The following is a 27,237-nucleotide window of genomic DNA, read 5'->3' as shown; positions in this document are numbered from 1 at the left end:
TTGCACAGAGTGCTTATCTTGATTTTAATCCAATTTAAGTCACTGTCTTTTAGTGGATTCTTTTTAGAGTCCTTATATTTGGAATATTGGCCGACATGCTTGATTTTATTCATTTCATCTTATTTTAAATGTATAATTTGTCTTCACTGTTGAGTACACATTTTCCTTTTCCTTATTTTTCCTGGTTTGATCAAGGTGCAATATATTTCATTTGTTTTCTCCTTGGAAAGTTCATTGTTCTTTCCCCATTCATTAAATATTATTTTTTATTTTCCTTGTTCTCATAATCAAATGAGTTAAACAAAATTATTTTGTCTATTAATATTCATGTTTTCATTTGCCTCTTGTTTGATCCCCTCCCCAATAAAAGAAGGTGTTAAGACTATATTAAACTTTTATTTTTCCTCTCTAATTCTCCTTTCCTTAGACTTCTGTAACATTCTTATTTAGCCCAACTACCTGGATTTGTTGAAATTAATAATCAGAATTTATTCTATAGTGTTTTCTTTTTAATAGCTTTTTGTAGTTCTTATGTTAAGTATCCCTGGAGTGTGTATTATTATCCACTTGAATTTAATTAGGTAAATAAAGATTAGATACAATTATATTTTACTCTTATTTTATCTTGAGGTCCCTTTTCTAATTCACTTTTTAAAGTAGAATCCTTAAGTATTTATTCAAATAGACTCTGTAAGTTATACATTCCTCAAATTATTGAAGATTTTCAAGTGTCTTCCTGTACTTGAGAATAATTATATCTTGTGTAAGTATGTGATTTTGAGATGAAGTCATTTATATCATCAACCTGAAGAAGCTATTCTAACTTCCAGCATTGCATATGAAAAAGTATAATGTCAGTCTCTTTTCTGTTTTCCTTAATCAATATTTTACTGATTCTTAGGTGACAAAACCTTATTTGAAGATTGGAAAATATAGTCATGATAGTTAAAAGGCAAACTTTCCTAAAAGTCACCGGAAGAAAATTCTTGTTTTTATTGTGTAAAATGTGTTGCTATAGTGGTTTTTTTCTTGTTCCCCCCCTCCCCCACAAAGTGTTCAACCACTCTTTTACAATAAAACGCCACAACCAGGGGAGACTTGGAACTTCAAACGTTTAGGGCTTATATAACCATTTGCTATCTATTCTTAAAGAAATTACAAAGAGGGGCGCCTGGGTGGCTCAGTCCGTTGAGCATCTGACTTCGGCTCAGGTCATGATCTGGCGGTCAGTGGGTTCGAGCCCAGCATCGGGCTCTGAGCTGTCAGCACGGAGCCTGGAGCCTGTTTCAGATTCTGTGTCTCCCTCTCTCTCTGAGCCTCCCCCGTTCATGCTGTCTCTCCCTGTCTCAAAAATAAATAAACATTAAAAAAAATAAAAAAAAAAAAGAAATTACAAAGATGTACTGTTTTTCTGGTACAAAGCTTACAAAGACTAAAAAAATATATATATCCTGGCTGAAATTGGCACATAGATTCCAGTATATATTTGTTAAATGTACTAAAAATAAAATAGGTAGTTTTATTCTAATATTTGTAGAAATTATAGGAAGGGAGGAAGAAGAACTTTATTTGATATAAAGTATGATTTACTAAATATTTTTCAAGGTAATATGATGTGATCATCTACTCAGTAATTCTAACATAAATTATTTAGATTAATGAATACAAGGGCTATAATTGACACATTGTTAATACATAAATGTTTTCAAGTTGCCAATATTTATTTTTTAAGTAAATTCAATGCTGGCACATTAAATAATTAATTCAGTAACATTTTCATCCTATTAGTTTTATTTTTTTGCAAACTGTCTCTTCATCATATCATTATTTAATTTTAGATCCCACTCAAGTTCATATTGCTACAAGGTTTCTATTTGTAGATTTCAATCAGTGAAGATTTTCTGTACTATTTCTACTATTTTCCTTTGGAGAGGAAAGAGGAATAATCCTAGTCAAACCAGCCACAAGGATTATATTTCTGAAGTCAGAGCATGTGAAATTCTCTTCCAACTGAAAAGAATCCTAGAATACGAGGGGCAGAAGAGACCTTAGAGAGCATCAAATCCATCAACCTTATCATAGATGGGACACCTTGAACCAAGAAGGCAAAGTGATTTGTACACTGTTAGACGGCATGCTAGTTTACACATCAGGACAAGACTCCCAAAGCAATGCCTTCCCTTCCATATTTCTCTGCTACGTCAGAAAGGGGACCTTCATGCCAAGTGCTGATTTTCTGTTTTCAATTTTAAATCTGTGCTACTATTGGATTAAAATGGCATAACCACATTTTCTGCCCAGACTATTTTCTTCAATTATTTTCATGTTTATTTGTTTTTGAGAGAGAGACAGAGACAGAGACAGAGACAGAGACAGAGTGCAAGCAGGGGAGGAGCAGAAAGAGAGGGAGATACAGAATCCAAAACAGGCTCCAGGCTCTGAGCTGTCAGTACAGAGCCCGACATGGGGCCCAAACCCACTATCCATGAGATCATGACCTGAGCCGAAGTTGGGTGTCCAACTGACCTAGCCACCCCGGTGCCACCTGCCCAGACTATTTTTAAATACTATTGCCATTTTGTATTTTTTGCACTTATTTTTATTTATTTATTTATTTATTTTATTTATTTTTTTTTTTTGCACTTATTTTTCTAACATAAGTCATATGCATTTGGTGGTTAAGGTGGCTGCTTAACTTACTATCCAAAACAGGACACGTTTTAAAGTTTGAGGCCATTGATAATTACACTGTGACAAAAAGCAACCCAGAACATAATGTCACTCTAGGGATAAATGGAGAATTAGGGTAAAATATCAATAAGCAAAATGAAAAAAAAAATAATTACTTCACCCCCTATCTTCTTTATGTAGACTCTGCTTTGTTTTGAGTTTTATTATCATAAATCTGTGCATATAATTTTTTTGCAAAAATTGACCTCACACTGCAATATTCTTTGGCAATTTGTTATTTTTTTCAATTTTTTTTAATGCTTATTTATTTTTGAGAAAGAGAGAGAGAGAGAGACACAGAGAGAGAGAGAGAGAGAGAGAGAGAGAGAGAGAGAGACAGAGCATGAGTGGGGGAGGGGCAGAGAGAGGGAGACAGAATCCAAAGCAGGCTCCAGACTCTGAGCTGTCAGCACAGAGCCTGATGCAGGGCTCAAACTCACAAACTCGGAGATCATGACCTGAGCTGAAGTCGGATGCTTAACCAACTAAGCCACCTAAGTGCCTCTGCAGTTTGTTATTAATAAGTGACATATTGAGGTGCCTGAGTGGCTCAGCTCGTTGAGCTTCCAATTCTTGATTTCGGCTCAAGTTATGATCCCAGTGTCATGGGATCAAGTCCCACATCAGGCTCTGCGCTGGTTGTGGAGGCTGCTTAAGATTTTCTCTCTGCCCCTCCCCCCATACAACAAAAAAATACAAAAAACAATAAATCAGGAAACTTTTTCCAGGAAATAAATATTCATGCACACTATCTCTTTAAAGGATTTCTTAATATTGCATTGTTAATGTCTTTGGGGGAATGTCAAGCCAGCAGATACATTCTTTGTTCCTGCTGGACTGCGTATGTTAAAATAGAGATCACAGAGTATTCACAATCAGTCACTCCAGCCTCCCAGGGCCACAAATACATTTTCTCTGAAAAGAAAATAGGTAACTACAGAAGCTACTTTCATTTCCACCTCCTACTGGCAAACACCCCAACAACCAGTATAGCACAGGCGTAAGTCAGCAGAAGCATCAAGCTATCAGAATAGACACTAGCCATAGACTAGCACTTCCACATCCAGAACTTCAGCTGAGTTTTCATGGAAAACTTGCTGTTTTCAAAAGCATGGAAATTCACCAAAATGTGGTAGAGTGGTCCAGATGACCAGAGTATCAGTTTAAGAAGTTATGAAGATGAACAGATGTAGAAAATAAATCAATAGTTATTATAATCCTAGATTTTCTAAACAAAACAAAATTAGTCTTTATGAAATTATCTGCCTGGAGTAAATAAAATGACAGAGCAATATAAAGCCATAGTTTTACATGCTAATTTTGAAAGGCAATTAATACACTGGGCTGATATTTGAATATCTTATTATTAGACTCTTAGCAAACAAGAGAAAAGTTTGTGCCTACTTTCAAAAGCATGCATATATAATGCACAATACAAACATGGTAAAATGCCATGAAATGACGTTAGTCATATTCTATAGGAATTATAGGAGATTAAATTCACATCTAACTTGCTTTATAGTGGGTGGATGTGAAAAAAGGAAGGCTTCATTGTGGAAACGGCATTGCTTTGGGGACTTAAAGGAGAGTAGGGGTTGAGAAAACTTGAATAGGATGGGAGTTTTAGGATGAGCATTTCAAATGCAGAAAACAGCAGCAGCAAAAGAAGAGGGGCCTATGAGGAAGAAAACCATTGGAGGAACAAAACAGAGTGTAAGAGAGTCTTAGAAACAAGATTAGAGAGTGTTGAGGGCAGATCATGGGGCTTCTTGAATAGTAGAACAATAAACATGGTCTCTATTCTATAGGCACCCTGAGTGATGATAAGTTTTCCACAGAGACATAATATTATATAATGTTTATTCCACCATCAAATACTTTTTTCCATGCATCTTAATGCTGTCTTCTTAAGCAAATCATTTTGTGTCCCTGTCTTTTCAAAATACTACGTGATAATGGGGTGCCTGGGTGGCTCAGTCAGTTAAGCATCCTACTCTTGATTTCAGTTCTGGTAATGATCTCATGTGGCGGAGTCCAGCTCCAGCAGGTCCAGGGGTTTCTGAAGCATAAACGGCCTCGGTGAAAAAGTGAAAAAAAATAAAATAAAACAAAAATAACAATGGACACAGACAACAGCAGTGCGTTGATCTGGCCGATTTATTGTAGCAAATGTGGCATTATATCTGCTAGTGATTTCCTTGGCATCTACGTTTTTCTAACATTACCTAATTTTAAAAATGTTTCTATGTGTAATCAACCTTTAAGAAATAACGTGGCGATTTTCTTGTAATGTTCCCTCATACCCTTTGATTATTGATTAATTTCTTACATTATTCCATTATGCATCTGCATTTATCTATAATCTATAAAGCATTTGCTTTGCTGTTTTCATGAAAGGTCATCTATCTCTCAACACCTCAAGTGGAACAGTTATAGGGACATGACCTCCTAACCACATGAGGCCAGAAGAACAATGTGTTTGCCTCGGTCCGAGGTGCCAGGAAGGGGCCGGAAGGGCCTTAGAAACCCATGCCTCACACATTCTCAGAGAGACAATGCACCTAGGAACTAATAAACCATTCTGTACCTTAACCCACTAGGTTCAATCATCATCATCTGGAATGCCTCCGAGGGGCCAGGCGGGCCTAGCGGTTGAAGTCACCTGTGCCCAGAGATACACTCCTTAGTTGCCAGAGTGAGGCTTTCAAATCCATGTTTCTCCTTTGTCGGCCTCTTTGCTGGCAAACGCATGAGGCTATCCTTCCTGTAAGTAGAGGAGTCTCCATAGGGGATGGCAAGAGCTAAATGTAAGGCCGCACAATTTCTTGCGGAACCTTATTTTCTTTCCTAATGGTTCTTTTCCCAGGGGGCCTGTCGAGGGCAGTTCCCCAACAGACAATACCCCAGGTACTTTTATTAAGGCCAAATTACCTAGAAGTGGGAGTACAAGAAGCTTCTCTGTCCGTGAGCCGCCTTGCAGTCACCAATCCGTCCACAGCCCGGGCTCTGCCACTCAGGCTGGGATAGCTTGGCTTCCAGCACTCATGGTTCTTGGGATTTGAGCCCGGTGTGGGGCTCTGTGCAGACAGCATGGAGCCTGCTTGGAATTCTCTTTCTCAACCTCTGTCTCTGACCCTCCCCCAATAGTGCTCACTCTCTCACTCTCTCTCAAAAAAATAAACATTAAAAAAAGTAAAAACAACAACAAAATACTGTGTGATAAGAGCACCTCAGGCTGGGTTCGGATTAGGTGGAAGCTGCTGATTTTCCTCCATTGCATTCTCTTAGGCACTTACATCCTTAGGATCTGTCATTCCTCAACGCATCTCTGAGCATCTAGCCTGGCTGTCAGAAGGACTCACCTGTTCTTTTACTGTCACGTGTGGTCAGCTACACTAGGCTTTGGGGGAAACAACGGTTAAATTGTACTCCACCCTTCACGTATCACAGCACTGGGTTTTCTGAAGAGCTTGTTTGTGCTTCTAATAGAGTATGGATAGCAACTCGCACCAAGAAAGTAGTTCATATATTAAATATAAATATATATAAGCATAAAATATATAAATGATTTTAATATAATTCCCCTTGGTTTTGCATAAGGAAGAAGACAGCTACCCAAGCCACTAAAGCAGCATTTTTCTTGAAGTTATTTTAAAATTTTAAATTAATTGCTTTCGTTTCTTATTCATTAGTAAGTATTCATTCAGCTTGTGTGAAAGGAACTATACTGGTCTCTGAAGAAACAGTCAACATTCAGTCCACTCTCAGGGAGATCAGAGTCTCTCTATAATAATGTCTCTGGGTGAGCTCTCCCCTTCTGTCTTCCTTACTCTTCTCAAATAAACCCATTACCAATGTGACTTGGTTATTTAATTTTGCCTTTTATTTTGTTTAAATGCTTATTTATTTTGAGAGAGAGAGAAAAAGAGCACATGCATGTAGGGGAGGGGCAGAGAGAAAGGGAGAGAGAGCATCCCAAGCAGGCTCTGCACTGTCAGCACAGAGTTGAATGTGGGGCCTCTATGTCATGAGCCATGAGATCATGACCTGAGCTGAAACCAAGAGTTGGACACTTAACCAAATGAGCCACCCAGTTGCTCATCATTTTGCCTTTTAATACCTTAAATAATTGGGTTTTCTATAGAGGGAATGACTGAAAAGAGAATTGCTTTATTTCAGTTACCATTTAGGTAATGAGAGCAGAATTGGCAACCCAATTTCAATTAAGTCATTTATTCAAGACCCAAAGAGGTAATGACAGAAGTCTCACATTTCCTGTGATAGAGCACAAAACAGGGAAGCTAACGATTGGCTGAGCTGAGTGTTCATATTTTGAAGTTCAAAGGAATAAAAAACCTCCCAGTGATGTAAAAACAGAGTTTCCTACCTCTTCTGGGAGGCAAAAGTTAGCATGTGGTCTGATAAATTAATTACCTAAGGAGGACATGAGACAGGTGGTGAGCTGTGGGAGGGTGAATGCAGCAGAGACCTGAGCAAGAAAACAAAACAAAACAAAAGTCCAAGACTGAAAAAGAAAAATTACTTTGTAGCATGATAGATAAGGAGAGAGTTTAAGAATCTATGTATAAAATCCATATCAAATCAGTATATATCATTTGTAAAAAGTAGAACATGACAAAAATTATGGAGGTATAAAAAAATCAGCTTTAATCCCTATTTGCAAAATTACTTATTTAGAAATTTTGGTATGCTTCTTTCCAGTCTTTTTTTTTTCCCATTTTGCAAAACAAAGTCAAGATCATATAACATATGATAATTGTGTTTCATCACTGAACATTATATAAAATATTCTCTCATCTTTAAAATTTGAAGAAAGAAATTTAAAACCAAAAATAGTAAAAAAATAAAAAAAAATCAGTTTAGCCATCTTTGATGAAGCTATTATATATTCATTCCTAACCTTTCCACAATGGAAATGTCAGATTCAAAAATTTCCTCTTATCAGTTCATAGGAAGATTTATTTTTTAGGAAGGTCTTTGTTCAAACCCCCTGCCCTTGTTGCTTTCAACACACACACACACATACACATACAGCCTTTCCTTCTCTTTGCATTGCCTTTCCTGTAAAGCAGATGGTGCTTGAAATTTTCTAGGGTCCTTACGAAAGCTGTTCCTCTAGCAACCTTCCTTAAAAGACTGATTTTAAAACAAGCAAAGATGTTCTTTGAATTCCCTGCTAGCCAATCTGTCAGTCCAGCCTAAAATATTTCTAATTAAAAGTAATAAACTTTATGAGAAGATAATTTAACCATAGTTGGCACTGCTGAGGTGAGGGTGCGATGGTGTTAGAAATACCAAATCACATTTTTTTATAATTAATTTCTAATGAGGTTCTAATTCTTAACTCATTCCTGGCTCCAGTGCCCACATCTTTGCCTCCAGCTGAGTTGTGGTTGGAGAAAATTAGACATCAGCAAAAGAAGAGGCTCTGGGAAATTGAAGATGTCCTTCTGCCTGGAAGTGTAGAGTAGAACCATAGGCTTTTACTTCTTTCAATTGTTCTTCCCAATTATGAATTGAATTAATGTTCATATTTCCACAATATTTCTGATTCTAAACGTAGTGATTTAAAGGGGTTTTTAAAAGAAGATCAGGGGGCCCCTGGGTGGCCCAGTCAGGTAAACATCCAAATCTTGATTTCGGCTCAGATCATGATCTGGTGTTTTCATGGGTTCAGGCCCCGGGTCAGGCTCTGCGCTGGCAATGGAGCCTGCATGGGATGCTCTGTCTCCCTGTATCTCTGTCCCTACCCCACTCGTGCCGTCTCTGTCTCTCTCAGAATAAATGAATAAACTTACGAAAATAAAATAAAAAGAAGATCAGATCTTCATGGGTAATAATTATAATAGTATCTGGTATTTACTGAGCTTTACCTTCCTGCCATGAACTAGTCTTTAAATATATTATTTAATCCTCACCTAAGAGATTGGGTGGTATTAGAATTCAATGAGTTGGATTGTAATTGGAATGACCTATGAGTTGAGCTACATTAGAATTTTAACTGCAGATGAACAAAATATAACAAAAACACCCTCAGGAATTCATTTATTGTCTTGGGTTTCAGTGCTCTTTTGTATAAAATAGCTGTAAAATGAGGCTTTGTGGAGACAGTCTCTGAGGTTTGTTCTGAATCTTCAAATCAAGATAAAATTCACACTGAGTTAATTCTTTATAACCAAGTATTTCTTCAGTGCCTGCATACTTAGTTTTTACTGAATGTTCAACATCTTCTTTCTGGAAGCACTGTTATCCTTCATTAAAGACAGCTGCAAATTCTTTGCTAGGCCTTTCACTGGGAGTGGAATCCAATTTCTGTCTTCTCCAGGCTTAGCCATTGAAAACTCAAGAGGACTCTAGGCAGAACCACCAGGCTGAGCCTAGCCAACCTATGAAATATCATGAGAGATAATAGTTTCGGAGTGTTTTTTTATGCAGTCATATTTAACTGGAACATCTGCTTGTTCAAAGCTACATTCCCTTTACTGCCCTTATATTATGTACTACAGGTGAAATCAAAAAGTGTATGATAGTAGCTCAACCTGTGTGAGGTTTTGAACATCTTGAAACAACTGTTTTCTCTTTATCATCTGCCTTTACTTGTATTCCTCAACTGACTGAGCTGGTCTCACAAACCTTCAAAATTCGGGAAAGCATATACTCTTTGCTCTTGTTCAATAAGGTTACATCTTCCACAAGGAGCTAAAAGGTTTGAATCAGGCAGCAGGAAAAGGAAGGTAAGAGGAAGAGAGACGGAAGAATGTGTTGAACTGGCTCCTGATTCTATTTTGGCCAGTGTGGTTTGGCCCTCCCATAGTTACTTCACCTCTTTGATATCAGGTGTCTTTCTCTCTCAACATAAGGTGATGGTTATTTATGATTTTGAGAATTCTTTGTTGTTGTGGACCTTAGTTTCTTTTACAATATTAAAATAATATTCTATATACGTTATAAGGCTTTTGCTAGGATTACTTTAGGTATCGTGGAGAGTGTTTTTACAGCACCTGTTACTGATAAATGGCCCCATGCCATTATTATAGCATTCAATGCCTCAAAGGCTGAAGTACAAGAGGATAACTCACATGCAGTGGTGTTCTAGACATTTAACATAGCTTATCTGATAAAACCATTCTACTGGCTAAGTGGAAGTTATCCATATTTCCTGTATGCAACTTTAAGAGGAAAAGACAAAAACGTCTCTGCATCTGCTGTTGCATTCCTCTCAGGGGAGAGATAGATCAGCTTGGCCCTTCTGCAAGTGCCAGTGTTTACAGACCAACTTTTAGTGAATTAAAACCGTACCCCGATATAATAACTCGCCTCAAACTTGAAAAAGAGGTAATTACTTAGTGGCTCCAGAGATTTGTTCGGATTTATTTATAGTCGCTAAGAAAAGTCCTCCTCTCCCTCTCCCAGCAAACCCAACACAACGCCCACCCACACTGCGGCACTGGACGCTCCGGGGATGCGAGGTTAATTCCCGGAGTAGCCGCTAAGGGGAGCTGGACGCTGGACCGCCCTCCGACGTTGCCATAACAACGGTGGGCGCGCAGCCTTAGGAGCTAAGTGCCGGCTAAAGCAGGTGTCGGATTGCAGCGCGCTCTCGGAGGCTCAGGGATTGTGTGGAGCCCGGGAGCCTGTCAAACAGTCTGGTTACTATTCCTCCGCCTCCCTCTAGGACAGCTTCCGAACCCAGCTGGGACGCACAGAGTGAAAATGGTCCACCATTCAGGCTCGATTCAGTCCTTTAAACAGCAAAAAGGTCAGTTGGAATCTTGGTCCCCCCTTCCTAAGGGCGTCACATCCCCCTCTGCATGCCCTTGCAGTTGTGTAGGAGCATCCTTTCCAGGCTAATGCGACGCAGAGGTGGAGAACTCTGTGAAGTTAAAAAAAAAATGTTCTTTTTCTTTTCTTCTTCTTCTTTTTTTTTTTTTTTTTTTTAATGCTTCTTCACTCTGCATCCAAGATGAGTCTGATTTCTGAGCCTCCGCACGGTCCCTGGGTGAAGCAGAATTCGTCATTTCTGGGACTTGATTTAATTTATTATCTCTGCTAAGACTGCTTCATTGCATTGCAGTAAACCAGCTTAGTAGGGGTTGTCTTATTAACCCAATAGTGCTTTGAGTTTTGAAGACAGAAATTCTGGACCATGTTTGCCCCAGTCTGTGATTCAAATGGTTAAGAAGCTTCACATGAGCAAATCTCTTGTTTGAGATGCTTTTACCCGATCCTAGATAAATGAATTTTAGGAGAGTTCCAGAAGTTGGCCTGTTGAAAGGGCTCTGAAACTTTCTTGGAAAACTTAATTTTGCCTGTGTCCTATGCTTGATTCTGGGTTTCAAGCTTTTGTTATTGTTGGTAGGTTCCTCTTCTAGGGGCTTTATATTATCTCTCTTAGCTTCTCCTTCAAGTTTCCCCCTGGATGCCATGGTATGAGTCTATATATTCATAGTCAAATTAAGAAATATTCCAAGTTATTCTCACTCTTTGGTCCTTATTCCTTACCTTGTTGAAAAGTATTTTTATAGAGCATGTTTATTTTTAGGCATATCCCCAGTTTTTTGGAGTTTGTCCAGAAACATATTAAACAACAATGCCATTTTATTGAGTTAATAATGGTAATGGTAATTATGCCATAGTTGACCATACGATACCTAAGATATATGAATTCTGGAATGGTAAATTGGCTCAAAGTGAAGTTAGTATTTACTTAAATATTCCTACCTTCCCCCCATGTTATCTATACTCTATCTATCTATCTATCTATCTATCTATCTATCTATCATCTATCTATCTACAGTCAACAGTTGTTTCTATGTAGATCTTAAAGCAAAAACTGGATGAACATACCAGGGACAATTTAGTAGGGATTCCTTCATTAGTCAGAATATGGGACTGAATGAGCTTCAAATTCCATAATTTTGTACTCTGTTAGAAGTCCAAGTTCTCTTGGTTCTTAAAAAAATATGTTGAAATGGGAGTGGGATGAGAGACTGTCCAGTTAGACCAAAATTTCACCTAGTGTGCGATTCCATGTCAAATCTAAGTGTTCCAAAGAAAATTACATTGCTTTAAGAAGTCATGTTCTCTTTAATCATTGTTTTAAACACATGTGCCCTTTCAGAATGAAGACAAAGATTATAGGAACTTTGCCCCAGCTTCATACAATTAATATTCCCTCTGATACATGGCTATAGGTGACTCATTTCTGGAACTTGGAACCTTGAAATGGTCCTCACACAACTTATTATGTATGGATATATATTTTGCTTTTAAAAGCAAACAATTGCCAATTTAAGGACCACCTGTCATTGCTCAAAGTGAGTTATAAAAATTATGCAAATCCTAGTTCTTCATATTGTCCAAAAACATTTGGTTTCCTTTATGATGCATTATGAGACATTTATTTTCAAGTCTTACTTGTCGGCCCAAAAGGCAACTTTAGCAGAAGGATAAATATGGAGAGGAGGAGGGAATAGGAAAAGAAACAGTAATAAAGTGGTTCTGGTTAATTGCTTCTTAACCCTGAATGGGCATTCCAAAAAGACATACCAAACTGATGATTAGCTATTTTAATTCCTCAAAGCAGCAGCAAAATAATATTCTAGATGCTTTATGACCCAGGAAGCATGAGACAAAAAGCTTTCAGGGGTGTTTTCACCATAACATTAACCAGAAAACTTAACATTAAAATGGAGAATATTCTGTACTGGAACCTGGGAGTTCTAAATAGTAAGCTCACCTTCATAACTAGCTTAAAAACCTTGAGCAAAGTGTTTAATTTCCTTGGACTTAGCTTGATTGAAAAGATTGAACCCCTGACCCCTATGCCTTTTCTATTTCTCTCTGTTCCTTAGGGAAGGATGGGAGCAATGTGAAAGCAGAGATAATTTCTTTCTGGGCCAAAGAGGAAAGCCCTGCATTTAGTTCACTTTTAAGAAATAATGTAGTTGAGTAAACCAGTTTATGGGGATTACTTTTAATCAAGTCAGATTAATATCTGTTTTTGATTTTGATTTCAATATTATAATACCTAGAAAGAGCCTGAATATTCAGAAAACACCCCTTTTGTAAGACTTTAAAAATGTTTACCATCACTTGAAAAACAGATACCCTCTATATTTAAAGTCTCAGCAGGTGTGGAGATTTTCCCTTATATGAGAACTCTGGGGCAATCAATTCCTGATCCAAATTTCCTCACTGATATTATTCAGCGTTTTCAACAAATCAATATAGATGCCAGAATCGTTATCTGTAAAGTGAACTACTGTACATAAAACCAAATTTCTCCATTAATTTAATCTATGATCTTTGTTTTCATCCCTGGATTTTAATTCTACATATGCTGCTTACAAGTTTTATTCTGTAATATATCTAATCTTCAGTTACTGTGTCTATGAATTGAAGATAATATCGACATTGCAGAGTCGTAATGTACTTAGCAGTTCATCTGGCACACAAATCGGGGCTCATAAATATAGTGAATAATTAATAATAATAATAATATGATAGTCACTCTTCTTCCCAGACTCATCTGGCTTTTGTTGACTATTTAGGAGTAAAAAACACCCTCAGCACTTCCCTGTTAAGTTTTTGACCTTTATTTTACTTTGTCTTACTTACTTTTGTCATTTTGGGGTATTCTTTTTGGGGGGGTATTCTTAAGGAAAATTAGACTCCAGACCTTCTAAAGATTTCTGACAATCGTCTTGAGTTACAACCACAAACTACCCGACTCACATACCCATTCCTCCAGAAAGCCTCTCAAAAATTCCCATAGAGTAATTTTAGATATTCATTTCATAATTTCAAAATGTTATTGCAAATAAATTGTACTTATTCACTCTCCACTCAACCCCTATATACCAGGCTCTTGCTGTGTGCCCGGCATGGTGCTTAGCAACGGCATTATCAAGAACACTTTCATTCTTGGGGTGCCTGGGTGGCTCAGTCGGTTAAACGTCCAACTTTGGCTCAGGTCATGACCTCACAGTTTGTGGGTTCGAGCCCTGTGTCAGGCTCCACAGTATGCAGAGCCTACTTAGGATTCTCTCCCTCTCTTTCTGCCCCTCCCTGACTCATGCTTTCTCTCTTTCTCAAAATAAATAAATAAACTTGAAAAAAATAAGATTTTCATTCTTGAAACTATTATTGCAAACAGATTTTTCAGAGAACTTTGTATAGTAGGAAGTCTGAGAGGTTCACTAAATACAATCTTTATGCAAATTATAGGCAACTCTGCATTTTTCTAGGAAGATGTTTTGTTTCTTGACAATGTCAGCTAAATTTTGTTTTCTAAAGAAGAGCCCAACATATATTTTTAATTTTTTTTAATATTTAAAAATTTTTATTCCACTGTAATTAGATTGTTTTATTAACAGGCTTAATAAATTAGTAAGTAAAATGTGAGATGCCTGGGGGGCAGAGTATTCCACAGTTTCTTTATTTCTGAAGTCTCAAGGGTAAATTGGGGTGTATTATGCTTACAGAGAACTGGGAGTGTGCATTTGCCTTTGCCTTAGCACATATTGGAGGAACACATTAGCTGGCAAATTAGCAATGATATCTGGTCAAAGTCCAACTGTGCTTCCCAGCCTGGCTTGCTCTGTTCACTTGATTGAGGATGGATTCATGTATCACGCAAAAGTGGGCGAGAAAAGGACAATGTGAGTTCTGGCTTCTGGTGGCTGTTATTTACCAATACAACCAGTAAGACTTTCAGGGAAACCATAGGTCACATCAAACACAGACTGTCCCTAAAAGGCTTGGGCTTAATGGGATTTGCTGAAGCTGTTAAGTGATTCATCATTATTCTCAGGGACATTTGGTTAAACATGAAAAGAATGTTTTTAATAATTCCATGGAATCAAACACTTCCTACTCAAAAAGTGGTTTAATAATAATAATCTTTACACTTATATGGGAATTCACAGATCACAAAGCCCTTCTATTTTCCTTTTCTAAAAATAACTTACTTGCTATTGCAGGTGCCCACCTGTAAAGCCTCTTAGCAGCCATCCTGATTTGTGTCCAGCTCTTAGTTTACAGTACCCTGCAGGGACAATGTTGCGGGAAATATCTAGTTTCAGAATCCCAGAGAGCCACTAGTTAAGCCTCATTTTCCTGTCACTAATATATTTAGGATCTAGAACTTCCCTATACTCATCCCCTGGCGAAACCAGAAAAAAAAAAGTGCGAAGCCATTTATATACTGACTGAAATGCATTCACACAGGTATACTGACTCTCCCTGGTATTTTGACAGTTGATTCTTTTTTCTTTTTATTAGTCTTTTTTAATGTTTGTTTGTTTGTTTGTTTGTTTGTTTTAAGAGAGAAAGAGAAAGAACAAACAGGGGAGGGGCAGATAAAGAGAGGGAGGCAAAGAATCCAAAGCAGGCTACAGGCTCCAAGCTGCAGAGCCCAACTTGGGGCTCAAACCCATGAACTGTGAAATCATGACCTGAGCCAAAGTCAGATGCTTAACCGACTAAGACACCCAGGCACCCCGACAGTTGATTCTTTTATTTATGACTACAGAGAAAGCAATGTCTCTCATTAAAATAATTCCTGCTACATAGGAGAAAAAAGTTGATAGACGATATTTCAGGGACAGAAATTATACTTCTCTCAGGCTGATACTGAATATCAACCTGATCATCACAAAGGATGGACATCTAATCTAATTGTGAGACCCCGAGATCTTCTACTCTGTCCCTTAATGTTCACCCTTCTCTTCGTTTATTTCCTCAGTAGATATCCTACATATATACAACTCTAGCTCCCCAATGATAATCTCCTAGAGAGGGAGAGCCAAGCTATGAAAAGAATGTAGATAGTTCAACCCCAATAGAAAACACATGTGTCCAGGACCATTTCTTTAAAAATCCTGCATACCTCAAATGGCTCAGAAGCATTACTTCAAAGTGAGAACACTGAGGTTTAAAATGATGACTTTAAATTAATAAAAATACTATAGAGTTTGTGATAATACATGTCCTCTATTTAGGAATGAAGAGAAGTGATAAGATTTAAAAGAATTTCCATCTAGAGTAATTATAAGATAAAAGTATGTGTTTCAAACTTATCTAGAAGTTCAGTTATCCAAAACATCACATTTGTTAAGGATTCTAATGAGCTAAAGTCTTGGGGTGACTGGTGAGAGAATTGAGGTTTAGGTGTTATATGCATTAACTCTTAATAAGTGGTAGAACTAGGGTTTGAACCCTCCCTGACTCCAAAGTCCACATTTTTTTAAATATAATTTATTGTTAAGTTAGCTAACATACAGTGTTTACAGTGTGCTCTTGGCTTCGGGAGTAGATTCCCATGATTCATCACTTACATACAATACCCAGTGTTCATCCCAACAATGTCCATCACCCATTTTCTCCTCTCCCCATCCCCCCATCAACCCACAGTTTGTTTTCTGTATTTAAGAGTCTCTTATGGTTTCACTCCCTCTCAATTTGTAACTATTTTTTTTTCCTTCCCTTCACCCATGGTCTTCTGTTAAGTTTCTCAAACTCCACATAAGAGTGAAAACATATGATCTCTGACTGACTGATTTCACTTAGCATAATACCCTCCAGTTCCATCCTTGTTGTTGCAAATGACAAGATTTCATTCTTTTTCATTGCCAAGTAGTATTCCACTATATATGTAAACGACATCTTTTTTATCCATTCATCAGTTGATGAATATTTGGGCTCTTTCCATAATTTGGCTATTGTTGATAATGCTGCTATAAACATTGGGGTACATGTGCCCCTATGAATTAGCACTCCTATATACTTTGGATAAATTCCTAGTAGTGCTATTGTTGGGTTGTAGGGTAATTATATTTTTAATTTTTTGAGGAACCTCCACACTGTTTTACAGAGTGGCTGCACCAGTTTTCATTCCCATCAATAGTGCAAGAGGGTTCCCCTTTCTCCACATCCTTGCCAACATCTTTTGTTTCCTGAGTTGTTAATTTTAGCCACTGTGACCAATGTGAGGTGGTATCTCAATGTGGTTTTGATTTGTATTTCCCTCATGATGAGCGATGTTGAGCATCTTTTCATGTGTCTGTTGGCCATCTGGTTGTTTTCTTTGGAGAAGTGTCTATTCATGTATTCTGCCTATTTCTTCACTGGATCATTTGTTTTTTAGGTATTGAGTTTGGTAAGTTCTTTATAGATTTTGGATACTAACCCTTTATCCAATATGTCATTTGCAAATATCTTCTCCCATTCTGTCATTTGCCTTTTAGTTTTGCTGATTGTTTCCTTGGCTGTGCAGAAGCTTTTTATCTTGATGAGGTCCCAGTAGTTCATTTTGGCTTTTATTTCCCTTGCCTTCAGAGACATGTCAAGTAAGAAGTTGTTGCAGCTGAGGTCAAAGAGGTTGTTGCCTGTTTTCTCCAAGGATTTTGATGGTTTCCTGTCTCACATTTAGGTCTTTCATCTATTTGAGTTTATTTTTATGTATGCTGTAAGAAAGTGGTCCAGTTTCATCATTCTGCATGTTGCTATCCAGATATCCCAGCACCATTTGCTAAAGAGACTGTCTTTTTTCCATTGGATACTGTTTCCTGCTTTGTCAAAGATTAGTTTGACCATACTGCATACATTGTGGGTCCAGTTCTGGGTTCTCTCTTCTGTTCCATTGGTCTATATGTCTGTTATTTGTGCTTATACCATACTGTCTTGATGATTATGGCTTTGTAATACAGACTAAAGTCTGGGATTGTGATGCCTCCAGCTTTGGTTTTCTTTTTCAACATTACTTTGGCTATTCCCAAATAGCCCAATATCTTTTGTGGTTCCATACAAATTTTATGATTGTTTGTTCTCATTCTGAGAAGAATGCTCTTGCTATTTTGATTGGGATTGCATTGAATGTATAGAGTGCTGTGGGTAGTATCGACATTTTAACAATATTTGTTCTTCCAATCCATGAGCATGGAATGTTTTTCCATTTCTTTGTGTCTTCTTCAATTTCTTTCATAAGTTTTCTGTAGTTTTCAGCATACAGTTCTTTTACCTCGTTGGTTAGATTTATTCCTAGGTATTTTATGGTTGTTGGTGCAACTGTAAATGGGATCACTTCCTTGATAGCTCTTTCCATTGCTTTATTATTGGTGTGGAGAAATGCAACTGATTTCTGTACATTTGTATCCTGCAACATTGCTGAATTCATGTATCAGTTCTAACAATTTGTTGGTGTAGTCTTTCAGGTTTTCCATGTAGAGATCATGTCATCTGAGAAAAGTGAAGGTTTGGCTTCTTCTTTGCCAATTTGGATGCCTTTTATTTCATTTTGTTGTCTGATTCCTGAGGCTAGGACTTCCAACACTGTTAAACAACAGTGGTGAAAGTCAAAGTCCACATTCTAATGGCTGCAAGCTACTGGCTGCAAGCTCTTTGGAGGACTGTTGTCCTCAGCAGCTGGGAGTCATCTCATTCCCATTTGATTTCCACCATAGCTGTTTGTAGCTTGTCCCCTTGTTCTACCTCTTCTCTGTAAAACTATCAGAATTCAAGGTAGATTTCTGAGCTATATCATGGGTAAATCACTGTCCATTCTGTGGCCTTAGGAAAATGAAAAATTTAGACAGAATAATCTCCATGTTACCTTCTGACTCTGCCATTCATCAGAAGTTGCAGAAGTGTGAAATCCTATTCTAAACCTAGCAGGCAACCTGTCTGTCCCCTTAGTCACTGCCTTTCCTGCTGAGTTGCATTGCAAAGCAACAATTACTTTAAGTTCTGGTTGGTTTCAACTCAACAGGCATGTAAGAAACCAGCACCAGCTGCAGGATCCTGGTTCACCAAAGCATGAGTCCCTATATTCACAACTTCACTGTAACTGAGACACAGTTGGCCTTGGAGGAGAGGACTTCCACGTGCATGAAATTGGGTGAATGTGAAACTGTTTTGCAAATGCATTGTATTAGTCTCAGTGCACTTTTTATCATAACATTTCTAGAAAGTTAGTAGGCTGACCAAAAGACATCTCTCAAAATAACTCCCGAAAGTGTATATATTTTATTTGGCTTTGGAGCACTATTAAAAGCAATTTAGGTGGAGGGAGAGGGGTTGGGCGGCTTTGCAAATACACACACAAGTCCAGTTTAAACCCAGTTTCCATCCCTCAGTGGTATCTTGAGCAATTTCTTTGCTGTATTTCTCTACTTTAGCTCATTTCTCTGAATTCTAAGACCTACGTTTTCAAGATTTAAATAATCACCTGAAGTTCTTGTTAAATGCAAATTATTCACTCCCTCCAGATTTACAGTCTCATCTCATTCTGGGGAGGAGACTAAGAATCTATGTTTTTAGCCAACATGCATCCTGCAGGATTCTAACAACTGAGCCCATTTGGGAGACAGTTTTATAAAATAAAATAAAAATATAAGCAGTGATTGAGATAATGAATTTCAGTATGTGGACTATAGCAAGTTGTAAATAGGCTTAACTATTATTATTAGTGGCAAACTACACAGATCCTAGATATACTTAGCTGATGATACATGCACTTAGTCTTAATGAAAATATAACTTTAGTGTGTTTCTAATATTAATTATAATCCCCTAATCCTTTGTTTTTAAGGTATGATGAAGCTCCTAATGGAAGTTAAGTACCTTGTCTCATTTATGGACACTCCAATAAATGAGTTAGGAGACTTATAGAGAAGAGCTCTCAGACATTGTCTTTCGTTGTTCTGTCTTGACCCTTGTAAATACCTTAAATGCTATCAATTCTTTATATTTGCTATAGGTATTTTAGGTCCTATTTATTACTATATAATTTTTTTGAAAAATAAGGGAGGTTTAGTGAATACCCTCTCATTAAGAAATATCTCAAAATGGTGTCTTAAAAATACAATAATACATGGTAAAAGTTTATAGTTCTTGATTTATGTATAGGGAAGCTGTGTGTTAGGTTTGTAGTGTTTTAATTGTTTTATAATTCACTGTCATAATTTAAAGTCATAGTGAGACACACACTTTGTGAAATAAAAATATGGAATCACAGAATTGGGTTTGAATCTTAAGACTGTTCACATAGTGATCGTGGGCAAACTAATTTCAATGTGTTTCAATTTCCTTATGTACGAACCCAGAATATTAAGTGCCATTATTTAAATGCTTATTCTTTGCCAGATACTATTTAAAGTGTTTTGTTTGGGAGCACCTGGGTGGCTCGGTTGGTTAAGCATCTGACTCTTGATTTAGGCTCAGGTCATAATATTCATAAAGATAAATTTCTGTTATTGTAATTTCATAGATGAGGAAGCTGAAGGAGAAAAGCTAGCTGGTGTTCAAGGTCACACAGTAGGAGTAGTAGAGCTAAGATAGCTATTTGGCAGGTAGGAATGTCATGAGGATTAGCAATTCTGCATGGTTAGTTCCTCCTACAGGGGTTGCTATATAGTAGGCTCAATACTTGGTGACTAATGTTTTTATAAAACACAAGTAGCTCCCTACCCTAACTTCAGATCAGTGAAATTAAGGACTGTCCATTATCCAGCACAAGGTTTTTATTCCTTACCTACATAATCTCCACTATCTACTTGGTTGTACCAATAGTTCTCAATTCATTTTTCAAATAATTCTCCCAAAGTTTAGATGAATGTAAAGATTCAACTTCTTTTTCCTTTTAGGTAAAGTGAATTTAATTCACTAACGTTAGCTCAATTTAGACCTATTCAAAAGATATCAAAACATATTTTAGCTGTGAACTGATGGATATTACAGACACAGCTGTACACTTAGAGCCAATCATACACTTCTAGTCTACTTGCCTAAAATGACCTTGACTACAGACTGAATATAGCAACACAAGATGGCCCCAGACTAACAATGAGAGAGATAAGTGGTCAAGAACTTGAGTGGAGGAGTCAAGCAGCTTGAATTCAAATGATGCTTCTTATGATTTGTACGTATGATTTTTGCCACAATTTTTACTTCTCTAAATTTCCCATTTTCTCCTATATAAATTAGGACTGGTCGTGTTGTTTAGAGGAGTACTTGCTATAGTGTATACTAAAAAACAAACAAACAAAAAACAATAAGACATATACCAATCTGCCTCCCTCCTTTTTTGCTACTTTTTCTGATCCTGAGGAGTTCTAAGACATTCCAATACAATTTATGCTTGTGATATCAGTGTTCCTACTAAACATAAGACAGGAAAAGTCAAATTTAACACCCTTTCCTTACAGTTCAGTACTTAGGTGGATTTCTTTTGAATCATGTTATATCTATACATTTCAACATAACAAGGGCATAAATTTAGAAAACAGAATTATCAAATTCACATAATTGTTAGTCTCTGAATTTGCATTTACTCCTGGTATAGCATTAGCAATTTTTTATTGTTTATGATATTATGCTTATAAAATTATAGATATTCATGACAACTAAAAAGAATTTTTTTGATGTTTATTTTTGAAAGAGAAAGAGAGAGAGAAAGAGACAGAGCATGAGTGGGGGATGGACAGAGAGAGGAAAGGGAGACACAGAATCCAAAGCAGGCTCCAGGCTCTGAACTGTCAGCACAGAGCCTGATGCGGGGCTCAGACCCATGAACCGTAAGATCATGACCTGAGCCGAAGTCGGACGCTTAACCAACTGAGCCAACCAGGCACCCCTAAAAAGAATTTTATTTAGATGTAGTTCAAATTGCTTCTTTCTATTCACCATATTTTACATATTATGAAATATACTATGGCCTGCTATAATAAGAAAGAAGCAGCTTTAAGATGTTAGTCACTGAAAGCAGATAAGAAAATTGAGGGTAAAACAGTAAATTCCTATTTCCTTACTGAGGAAAATACTGTCTTTTAAAATATTGTCTTTGATGGGGCACCTGGGTGGCTCAGTTGGTTAAGTGTCCGATTTTGGCTCAGGTCATGATCTCACAGTTCGTGGGTTCGAGCCCCGCATCAGGCTCTGTGCTGACACCTCAGAGCCTGGAGCCTGCTTTGGAATCTGTGTCTCTCTCTCTCTCTCTCTCTCTGCTCCTCCCCTGCTCATGCTCTGTCTCTCTTTCTCTCAAAATTGAATAAACATTAAAAAATATTTTTAAAATACTATCTTTGGAAAAATAAATAAGTAAATAAATAATATAATACTATCCTTGGTATAATGCCTCCTTTAGACCACTTATACTTTGAATGATGCTTTTCTGTTTCTAGCACATTGCTCCAAGACAAGTGAGTCGGTGGTATATACCACATTGAACAGCTTGCAATTAGTCATAACTCTTCCCAGATGTGAAGAAATCACCCACTCAGAGGCACTTATACCCATTTAGACAACAGTACTCTAGAATTTAAATCACACATAGCAGTTACGTTAGCATATGGTCCATATAAAATCATGTTTTGCAAAACTTAATTTATATACTCGAAAAACACTATATAATATAGCCGAACAATGAATGCATGTATGAGAATATTCTATCTAAATGTAATGTTTTAGATGTAATTCTTATAATTTTCCTCATATAATTGGAGTCCTCTGTGGTGCTTGAGAACCACATTGTCTTTAAGAATGTTGTGATTTGATATCAAAAAGTAAAAAAGGGATGGGGAGTTTCTGAACTTTGCTTCAGACCTAGTCTTGGGAAAAACAACAAGAACAACAACAACAACAACAACAACAACACCTTTTGTAGTCAGTCACAAATGTGGCAGTCAAGGCTTTTTTGAAATTATACGATATTCCTTCCTTCAGCCAAGTTAAAAATCCTTGATGTGAATGATACTCAACAGATATAAAGCTTAATATATTTGAATTTTATTTCTGCCAAGAATATTTTGTCATATTTAAATCTATTTAACTTCTCAGTAAAGGAAAAGATGTTATCCTGTGTTTATTGAGCACTTAAAGATACCTGTCTGAAAGCATGAAGGATTTGTAATTGAACTTCCTGTGTTTGGCTCATCACTGTGTGCTTGATATGCATTAACTCGTCTAATTCTCTTGAAAATCCATCAAAGAAGGTACTATCCACTCTATTCTACAGGTAAGGAAACTGAGGCCTACCATGACAAGTAGTTTACTTAGCAGTGTAAGATGAGCATTTAGTAGTGTAAAACAGGTGTTTAACTTAGCTGGAATTTGAACCAGCAGTGTGGCTGCATTACTTGTTCTCTTAAGAGTATAGAAGTTTTATCAAAGTAGCTGAAAGGAGTTGATAATAGTTCAGAGCCTGTTGTGTGTCCATCCATGTGCTAGTCACTGCATATATGTTATATGACATAATTCTTATATTAATGCTTTGAGGCAGAAGTCTGTTTCACAGGAAAGGAACAGACTGAGAAGGAAGTCTCACATGGCCACACAGCTAATATGTGGCAAACATAAGATTAAATCCCATGGACTTGCTAGTGTACCACGAGATACATTAGATTTAGGAGGAGTAGTTCTGTTTCTGCCATTAGTTACCCTGAAAAAAAATTGGATTAGGAAAAACAGCATATTGATGAATAGTTACAATGAACATTTCAGGGTATGATCTCTGTCTGTCATGAAAAGTGGAAGGATTATGGCCTCTTATGAAATTCATTCAGTTACAAGATACAATAGGCATATCAACTAAGAATCTTTCAGAATTTCTGTTACAGCTTATTTCTCACTTTCTATAGGATGGTGACAATCTGCGAAGATTTTCTTACTGTCTCAGAAAGACTCCCTTCCATTCTCATGCTATTCTAAACCACCTTCTGCAAGAATACCCAGTTCCCTTCAGTGTATTCTCCACCCTACCTTCTCGAATCTAAACTTAACCGTTTGTTGTTATTTCACTTGGATGTGAATGTTGGGTGCTAAGCTTGTCTGTCCTGGAATGGGAAATGACACGGGACCAGGAATCATGGTGCCTAAGCCCGATGACTGTATGTTTCTGAAAATACTTACTGAACATCTACTATGTTCCAGACACTATGCTTAACGTTGAAAATATGGCATTCAATACAATTTGACATCTGCTGAGGAAACTCTGCTAAAGTTTATGTTCCTTTCCACTGATGCCTCTATGTTGAAGCACTGTGAGTATCTCTTAGCCATTTTTATTGAAGAAATAACTGGCTGTCATCAGTTTGGACACTCGCTTTAATCATGAAAGTGTTCTGGTGGTCAAGGAATCTCTTAAAATTTTGAAAGCAAGCAAAAGAGCTTTAAGAATAGCTATAGTCAGCCTTGTCCTTGGAATAAACTCCTGGGAGCTGATCCAGCATTGAAATCCAAAAGCACTGCCTATATTACTGTTTTGGAAATATTTTTAATAAAATTTCCCAGTATCTAATTTTTATAAGGAGGTAATATAAGATGGTAGTTGCATACAGAAGCTTCAGACTAGGCTTCTGTCAATACTGCAAATGCAGTATTGACATCATAGAGCAGAGGAGGCAAATCTCTGTGTTCTAAATGATCATTTCCCCTCTTTCATCCAAGTTAAAGCCTGACTTGAAAATATTTCTTTACAGAGTTTCTTTACATTTCTTTACATTTCTCACAGAGTTCATGTGGAAATGAAATCTTTTTGTCAACCTTGTTATGGAATCAGGAATTCAGCTCTACCTTATCTATGGTGAGAGCAAGTCAGTGTCACTTCTTTTACACTCTCCTGCTAGAATTTGGAGTGCCCTGATCAATCTCTTAAGAACAAAGTGCCACGTTTTTCTACTTTTTGATACTACTTGTGGGAGAAAGGAAGTAAAGACAAAGGGGGGAAAAAAGAGGAATCAGAGCAAAACAAAAAGGTTTGGGATTGCACTTTATGATGGAATGATGAAATAATTCAGGTATTTCTCACATTATATCTTGAAAGTCTAGGTATTGTTCAGTTTACTTAAAAATGAGTGGGTTGAACAACATCTTATACAATACCATGTGTTCCCCAGGGAGCAAAAAATGGGTCCTGAGCCAAAAGATCCTAGTTATGGTTGATCAACAGCCTCTCTGGCCCTGCTCACCGAGTATTATTTTCAGAGATGAAAAAGAAAGGTGTAAATGTTCTCCCAGTTCAATAATATCCCCCTCAAGGGGCGCCTGGGTGGCTCAGTCGGTTAAGCGTCCGACTTCGGCTCAGGTCATGATCTCGTGGTCTGTGAGTTCAAGCCCCACATCGGGCTCTGTGCTGACAGTTCAGAGCCTGGAGCTTGTTTCAGATTCTGTGTCTCCCTCTCTCTCTGACCCTCCCCCGTTCATGCTGTGTCTCTCTCTGTCTCAAAAATAAATAAACATTAAAAAAAAATTAAAAAAAAATAATAATAATATCCCCCTCAAAAAATATCACTTATTTCATTTTTAGTCCCATCTCTTCCCTATATTAACATGTGGCTTGCAACATAATTTACTCTTTTCTTTTCTTCTCTTCTCAAAGCATTCCTGATTCGGAAACCAACAGGAATCCCATATCACCACTTAAGTACATTCTCCCTTACTTTACCAGTGTACTATGATATTAACAAATAATCATGATTTAGGGTAATCATAATATACTGATTTTTTTTTTTTGGTCAAAGAGAAAGTCATTTTCTCAGGTATAAAATTAGTATGGTTTTTATTTATTTATTTTTAACATTTATTCATCTTAGAGAGACAGAGTGTGAGTGGAGGAGGGGTAGATAGAGAGGGAGACACAGAATCTGAAGCAGCCTTCAGCACTGAGCTGTCAGCACAGAGCCCGATGCGGGGCTCGAACTCACAGACCATGAGATCATGACCTGAGCTGATGTCAGATGCTTAACCGACTGAGCCACCCAGGCACCCCAGTATGGGTTTGATACATTAAACTAATACCATGAAAGGCATAGGACATTCCTTCAAGAATGCCACATTCTTGGTAGCCTAGCTTGAGAATCTAAAAGGATTTATTATATAATGTATTGATGGAACTCTTCCCATGTTCTATATTCTGAAGTTTATAGGGATTACAGGGGCGCCTGGGTGGCTCAGTCGGTTAAGTGTCAGACTTCGGCTCAGGTCATGATCTCACAGTTAGTTGGTTCAAGCCCCTCAACGGGCTCTGTGCTGACAGCTCAGAGCCTGGAGCCTGCTTCAGAGTCTGTGTCTCCTTCTCTCTCTGCCCGTCCCCTGTTCACTCTCTGTCTCTCTGAAAAGTAAACATTAAAAAAAATTTTTTTTAAGAAATTTGAGGATTACAAAGATGGCCAATTCATACCTGTCTTTAAGAGGGCCACAGTAATGGGAATAATGGACATTAAACTTTTGACCTAACTTCGATTTATCATATATATTTATGATTAACTTCTCTGAGTTCCTGAAGACCAGGTTTTGAATGAATCTCAAATTATAACGAAATCTCTCATTTACTCGTATTTTAGTTGACTTAGTGAATTTTACCACACACCGTGGAAATATAAGGGATTTAGGGAAAAAATCAGAAGAGGACTTTATTCTCTAAGATCTGACATCCTAACAAGGAGAAAGCTGGGCAAAGGGAAGTCACAGCAGAGTGTGAGAATGTGGATGACATGCCCACTAGGGACGTGGAAATAGGAGAGGAAGAACTCTAGCCTAAGATGACGAGATGGGTTTTCAGGACAAGTGTATGGTTGCTCTTGTGACATTATTGGGGGTTTGCTTCTTTCACTTCATCTCACAACTTGTTACCAAGGAGGGCCCCTGATTGTTAAGTAAGTACAGAGGTTTAGGAGACTCTTTGAAAGGAAATCATGAGCTTATTATTATAGTGATTCTTATGTTAATAAGAGATGTTGGGTTTTTTTTTATGTTTATTTATTTTTGAGAGAGAGAGATAAATAGAGCATGAGTGGAGGAGGGGCAGAGAGAGAGAAAAACAGACAGAGCTCAGGCAGGCTCCAGGCTCCGTGCTGTCAGCACAGAGCTCGACTCAGGGATTGGACTCATGAACTGTGAGATCATGACCTGAGCCAAAGTCAGATGCTTAACCGACTGAGCCACCCAGGTGCCCCAGAGATATTGTTTAGTTGATTGACTTAGACACATTATAATCACTCCCAACTCAGGGAATTTATTTTGATTCATAGCATGCACTTAATTCTAAATCTGTGTATTGTTTTAGTACCAACTACGAAATTAACATACTTAGAGTTTGATCCTTAAAGTTGAGCTTTAAAACCACATTAAAATTAGGGGCATCTGGTTGACTCAGTCAGTAGAATATGTGACTCTTGATATTGGGGTTGTAAGTTTGAGCCCCACATTGGGTAGAGAGATTACTTAAAAATGAAATCTTAAAAAAAAACTACAATGAAAATTTAAAATCCAAGTTTAGATATTCCTTCTGTGACCTAATTAGATTAAAATAATAAATGGTAATACATATATAGTTCTAATAATCTCTTAAATTTGTAGGACTGTTTATAGTATATAGCATAAAAATATGATAGAAGGATCAACACACATCTCAAATACATGGAATCATTGTTATTTTTAACAAGCATTTCCTAGTTTTCCCTAGTAACTGGTACTGGTCAGTAAGAACCCT

At 37.4% G+C, this 27,237-nt stretch overlaps 1 protein-coding gene across 2 annotated transcripts in view; it reads left to right on the top strand.

Annotated features, from left to right (window-relative positions):
- Positions 1–27,237, top strand: part of ANO3 (anoctamin 3) — a 415,128-nt gene that overhangs the window by 138,576 nt on the left and 249,315 nt on the right. The window contains exon 1 of one of the 2 annotated variants that reach the window (XM_019456561.2): positions 10,300–10,510. The exons of the other annotated variant lie outside the window; for it this stretch is intronic. Coding sequence (XP_019312106.1) covers positions 10,465–10,510 — 46 coding nt within the window. The 5' untranslated portion in view covers positions 10,300–10,464. Of the gene's footprint in view, positions 1–10,299; positions 10,511–27,237 lie in introns of those variants that run through there. 2 annotated transcript variants of the gene reach the window in all.

Source organism: Panthera pardus, unplaced genomic scaffold (assembly GCF_024362965.1).
Source record: "Panthera pardus isolate Hobbes unplaced genomic scaffold, ASM2436296v1 HiC_scaffold_12, whole genome shotgun sequence".
Classification (NCBI taxonomy): Eukaryota; Metazoa; Chordata; class Mammalia; order Carnivora; family Felidae; genus Panthera; species Panthera pardus.
This window is presented reverse-complemented; position numbering and strand designations above follow the sequence as displayed.